General features: G+C 49.5%; 1 protein-coding gene across 3 annotated transcripts in view; it reads right to left on the bottom strand.

Moving 5' to 3' along the window:
- LOC139581473 (slit homolog 3 protein-like) overlaps nt 1-6,000 on the bottom strand; it is a 517,437-nt gene that overhangs the window by 55,034 nt on the left and 456,403 nt on the right. For all 3 annotated transcript variants that reach the window (XM_071411265.1, XM_071411266.1, XM_071411267.1), the window contains one exon: nt 697-768. In XM_071411265.1, coding sequence (XP_071267366.1) covers nt 697-768 — 72 coding nt within the window. The remainder of the gene's footprint in view (nt 1-696; nt 769-6,000) is intronic.

The raw sequence follows: 6,000 nt of genomic DNA, 5'->3' as shown, positions 1-6,000 counted from the left end.
CTCTCCCCCTCTCTCATCTCTCTCCCTGCCCCTCACCCTTTCTCTCGCTCTCCCCTATCTCACTCCCCCCTCTCTCTCTCTCTCTCTCTCTCTCTCTCTCTCTCTCTCTCTCTCTCTCTCTCTCTCTCTCTCTCTCTCTCTCTCTCTCTCTCTCTCTCTCTCTCCCCTCTCTCCCCCTCTACCATCTTTCTCTCTCCCCCTCTCTCCCTCTCGCTCTCTGCCGCTGTCTCTCTCTCTCCCTCTCACTCTCTCTCTGCCCCTCTCTCCCCCTCTCTCATCTTTCTCCCTGCCCCTCACCCTTTCTCTCGCTCCCCCCTCTCTCACTCCCCCCTCTCTCTCTCTCTCTCTCTCTCTCTCTCTCTCTCTCTCTCTCTCTCACTCCCCCTCTCACTCTCTCTCTCTGCCTCTCTCTCTCTCTCCCGCGCTCTCTCTCTCTCTCTCTCCCCCTCTCACTCTCTGTCTCAAAGATGTTCTGTGTGGCCTACTCTCCCAGCACAACGCTGCTCTTTACTCGTGTTGAGCTTTCTGACACTTTACGTTTCACGAAGTCAAACAGGTAAAACGGATTGTACATTCTGCAGCAGTAGTGGGTCTGTGCGGGGAGGGGGGGTTGGTGTGTGAGTGAGAGAGATTGTGTGTGTGTGTGTGCCTTTATTATTACTATTGTGAAAGACCTCGCAGTAATTTCACACTCACAGATGAGACAGAGATGTCAAGTGGTTGAAGGCTCCCTCTGGTATGGTTGAAAGATCGTTTCCGTGGAGAGTCCTGAAATAGATTGAAAACAAGGAGAGCGTGAGGGATAGGGGGATACTGATGGATATCAAGCCCTGTCATTGTTGCGCCACACACAGAGGGTCCCCAGGCAGCCTCCTAGCCTCCAGCATGTGACTAACCCCAGTGGTGATCTGCCTCTCTGGGTTCACATTCCATTAGATGTCATTCAGAGAGAGAGACTGTATATAGACATAATATGACATTTGTAATGGCTTTATTGTTTTGGAACTTCTGTGAGTGTAATGTTTACTGTTCCTTTTTATTGTTTAATATATACTTCACTTGCTTTGGCAATGTTAACATATGTTTCCCATACCAATAAAGCCCCTTGAATTGAGAGAGAGCGAGAGAGAGAGAGAGAGAGAGAGAGCTAGAGAGAGAGCTAGAGAGAGAGCTAGAGAGAGAGAGAGAGAGAGAGAGAGAGAGAGAGAGAGAGAGAGAGCTAGAGAGAGAGCTAGAGAGAGAGCTAGAGAGAGAGAGCTAGAGAGAGAGCTAGAGAGAGAGAGCTAGAGAGAGAGAGAGAGAGAGAGCTAGAGAGCTAGAGAGAGAGAGAGCTAGAGAGAGAGAGAGAGCTAGAGAGAGAGAGAGAGCTAGAGAGAGAGCTAGAGAGAGAGCGAGAGCTAGAGAGAGAGCTAGAGAGCTAGAGAGAGAGAGAGCTAGAGAGAGAGAGAGAGCTAGAGAGAGAGAGAGAGAGAGAGAGAGAGAGAGAGAGAGAGAGAGAGAGAGAGAGCTAGAGAGAGCTAGAGAGAGAGAGCTAGAGAGAGCTAGAGAGAGAGCGAGAGAGCTAGAGAGAGAGCGAGAGAGCTAGAGAGAGCTAGAGAGGGCTAGAGAGAGTGCGAGAGAGCTAGAGAGAGCTAGAGAGAGAGCGAGAGAGCTAGAGAGAGAGCGAGAGAGCTAGAGAGAGCTAGAGAGAGAAAGAGAGCTAGAGAGAGAGAGAGATTGAGAGCTAGAGAGAGAGAGAGAGAGAGAGAGAGAGAGAGAGAGAGAGAGAGAGAGAGCTAGAGAGAGAGAGAGCTAGAGAGAGAGAGAGCTAGAGAGAGAGAGAGAGAGAGAGAGAGAGAGGGGGGGGAAGTTAATAAGGAGTGTTTTCTCTGAACAGAGAAAGAAGAGTAGAAGACAAAAGAGCGTTTAGCTTCTGTTTTCTATGTTTTATTTATTTGGAGTTGTTTTGGAGTCAGGAGTGGAAGGGAAGATGGATCACAAGCAGTCTGGGAGGTGGAGGGCCCATTTATCACACAGCACTCTGGATGGAGAGGGGTAGAGAGGGAGAGAGGAGAGGGGTGGGAGGAGAGGGGGGAGAGGAGAGAGGAAGAGAGGAGAGAGGAAGATAGGAAATAAGGGAAGAAGAGGAAGAGAGGAGAGGAAGAGAGGGTATCATAGGGAGGGGAAGAGAGGGTATCATGGGGAGAGGAGAGGAAGAGAGGGTATCATAGGGAGAGGAGGAGAGGGTATCATAGGGAGAGGAAGAGAGGGTATCATAGGGAGAGGAAGAGAGGGTATCATAGGGAGAGGAAGAGAGGGTATCATAGGGAGAGGAAGAGAGGGTATCATAGGGAGAGGAAGAGAGAGTATCATAGGGAGAGGAAGAGAGGAGAGGAAGAAAGGGTATCATAGGGAGAGGAAGAGAGGGTATCATAGGGAGAGGAAGATAGGATATCATAGGGAGAGGAAGAGAGGGTATCATAGGGAGGGGAAGAGAGGGTATCATGGGGAGAGGAGAGGAAGAGAGGGTATCATAGGGAGAGGAGGAGAGGGTATCATAGGGAGAGGAAGAGAGGGTATCATAGGGAGAGGAAGAGAGGGTATCATAGGGAGAGGAAGAGAGGGTATCATAGGGAGAGGAAGAGAGGGTATCATAGGGAGAGGAAGAGAGAGTATCATAGGGAGAGGAAGAGAGGAGAGGAAGAAAGGGTATCATAGGGAGAGGAAGAGAGGGTATCATAGGGAGAGGAAGATAGGGTATCATAGGGAGAGGAAGAGAGGGTATCATAGGGAGAGGAAGAGAGAGTATCATAGGGAGAGGAAGAGAGGAGAGGAAGAAAGGGTATCATAGGGAGAGGAAGAGAGGGTATCATAGGGAGAGGAAGAGAGGGTATCATAGGGAGAGGAAGAGAGAGTATCATAGGGAGAGGAAGAGAGGAGAGGAAGAAAGGGTATCATAGGGAGAGGAAGAAAGGGTATCATAGGGAGAGGAAGAGAGAGTATCATAGGGAGAGGAAGAGAGGAGAGGAAGAGAGAGTATCATAGGGAGAGGAAGAGAGGAGAGGAAGAGAGAGTATCATAGGGAGAGGAAGAGAGGAGAGGAAGAAAGGGTATCATAGGGAGAGGAAGAGAGGAGAGGAAGAAAGAGCATCATATGGAGAGGAAGAGAGGAGAGGAAGAAAGAGCATCATAGGGAGAGGAAGAGAGGAGAGGAAGAAAGGGTATCATAGGGAGAGGAAGAGAGGAGAGGAAGAGAGAGTATCATAGGGAGAGGAAGAGAGGAGAGGAAGAGAGGAGAGGAAGAGAGAGTATCATAGGGAGAGGAAGAGAGGAGAGGAAGAGAGGGTACCATGGGGAGAGGAAGAGAGGAGAGGAAGAGAGGAGAGGGAGTATCATAGGGAGAGGAAGAGAGGAGAGGAAGAGAGGGTATCATAGGGAGAGGAAGAGAGGAGAGGAAGAGAGGAGAGGAAGAGAGGAGAGGAAGAGAGAGTATCATAGGGAGAGGAAGAGAGGAGAGGAAGAGAGGGTACCATAGGGAGAGGAAGAGAGGAGAGGAAGAAATGGTATCATAGGGAGAGGAAGAGAGGAGAGGAAGAGAGAGTATCATAGGGAGAGGAAGAGAGGAGAGGAAGAGAGAGTATCATAGGGAGAGGACAAGAGGAGAGGAAGAGAGGGTATCATAGGGAGAGGAAGAGAGGGTATCATAGGGAGAGGAAGATAGGGTATCATAGGGAGAGGAAGAGAGGGTATCATAGGGAGAGGAAGATAGGGTATCATAGGGAGAGGAAGAGAGGGTATCATAGGGAGAGGAAGAGAGAGTATCATAGGGAGAGGAAGAGAGGAGAGGAAGAAAGGGTATCATAGGGAGAGGAAGAGAGGGTATCATAGGGAGAGGAAGAGAGGGTATCATAGGGAGAGGAAGAGAGAGTATCATAGGGAGAGGAAGAGAGGAGAGGAAGAAAGGGTATCATAGGGAGAGGAAGAAAGGGTATCATAGGGAGAGGAAGAGAGAGTATCATAGGGAGAGGAAGAGAGGAGAGGAAGAGAGAGTATCATAGAGAGAGGAAGAGAGGAGATCATAGGGAGAGGAAGAGAGGAGAGGAAGAAAGGGTATCATAGGGAGAGGAAGAGAGGAGAGGAAGAAAGAGCATCATATGGAGAGGAAGAGAGGAGAGGAAGAAAGAGCATCATAGGGAGAGGAAGAGAGGAGAGGAAGAAAGGGTATCATAGGGAGAGGAAGAGAGGAGAGGAAGAAAGGGTATCATAGGGAGAGGAAGAGAGGGTATCATAGGGAGAGGAAGATAGGGTATCATAGGGAGAGGAAGAGAGGGTATCATAGGGAGAGGAAGAGAGAGTATCATAGGGAGAGGAAGAGAGGAGAGGAAGAAAGGGTATCATAGGGAGAGGAAGAGAGGGTATCATAGGGAGAGGAAGAGAGGAGAGGAAGAGAGAGTATCATAGGGAGAGGAAGAGAGGAGAGGAAGAGAGGAGAGGGAGAGAGAGTATCATAGGGAGAGGAAGAGAGGAGAGGAAGAGAGGGTACCATGGGGAGAGGAAGAGAGGAGAGGAAGAGAGGAGAGGGAGTATCATAGGGAGAGGAAGAGAGGAGAGGAAGAGAGGGTATCATAGGGAGAGGTAGAGAGGAGAGGAAGAGAGGAGAGGAAGAGAGGAGAGGAAGAGAGAGTATCATAGGGAGAGGAAGAGAGGAGAGGAAGAGAGGGTACCATAGGGAGAGGAAGAGAGGAGAGGAAGAAATGGTATCATAGGGAGAGGAAGAGAGGAGAGGAAGAGAGAGTATCATAGGGAGAGGAAGAGAGGAGAGGAAGAGAGAGTATCATAGGGAGAGGACAAGAGGAGAGGAAGAGAGGGTATCATAGGGAGAGGAAGAGAGGGTATCATAGGGAGAGGAAGATAGGGTATCATAGGGAGAGGAAGAGAGGGTATCATAGGGAGAGGAAGATAGGGTATCATAGGGAGAGGAAGAGAGGGTATCATAGGGAGAGGAAGAGAGAGTATCATAGGGAGAGGAAGAGAGGAGAGGAAGAAAGGGTATCATAGGGAGAGGAAGAGAGGGTATCATAGGGAGAGGAAGAGAGGGTATCATAGGGAGAGGAAGAGAGAGTATCATAGGGAGAGGAAGAGAGGAGAGGAAGAAAGGGTATCATAGGGAGAGGAAGAAAGGGTATCATAGGGAGAGGAAGAGAGAGTATCATAGGGAGAGGAAGAGAGGAGAGGAAGAGAGAGTATCATAGGGAGAGGAAGAGAGGAGAGGAAGAGAGAGTATCATAGGGAGAGGAAGAGAGGAGAGGAAGAAAGGGTATCATAGGGAGAGGAAGAGAGGAGAGGAAGAAAGAGCATCATATGGAGAGGAAGAGAGGAGAGGAAGAAAGAGCATCATAGGGAGAGGAAGAGAGGAGAGGAAGAAAGGGTATCATAGGGAGAGGAAGAGAGGAGAGGAAGAAAGGGTATCATAGGGAGAGGAAGAGAGGGTATCATAGGGAGAGGAAGATAGGGTATCATAGGGAGAGGAAGAGAGGGTATCATAGGGAGAGGAAGAGAGAGTATCATAGGGAGAGGAAGAGAGGAGAGGAAGAAAGGGTATCATAGGGAGAGGAAGAGAGGGTATCATAGGGAGAGGAAGAGAGGGTATCATAGGGAGAGGAAGAGAGAGTATCATAGGGAGAGGAAGAGAGGAGAGGAAGAAAGGGTATCATAGGGAGAGGAAGAAAGGGTATCATAGGGAGAGGAAGAGAGAGTATCATAGGGAGAGGAAGAGAGGAGAGGAAGAGAGAGTATCATAGGGAGAGGAAGAGAGGAGAGGAAGAGAGAGTATCATAGGGAGAGGAAGAGAGGAGAGGAAGAAAGGGTATCATAGGGAGAGGAAGAGAGGAGAGGAAGAAAGAGCATCATATGGAGAGGAAGAGAGGAGAGGAAGAAAGAGCATCATAGGGAGAGGAAGAGAGGAGAGGAAGAGAGAGTATCATAGGGAGAGGAAGAGAGGAGAGGAAGAGAGGAGAGGGA

Source organism: Salvelinus alpinus, chromosome 7, assembly GCF_045679555.1.
Source record: "Salvelinus alpinus chromosome 7, SLU_Salpinus.1, whole genome shotgun sequence".
Classification (NCBI taxonomy): domain Eukaryota; kingdom Metazoa; phylum Chordata; class Actinopteri; order Salmoniformes; family Salmonidae; genus Salvelinus; species Salvelinus alpinus.
The sequence above is the reverse complement of the archived record's forward strand: the minus strand, read 5'-3'. Positions and strand labels throughout refer to the sequence as shown.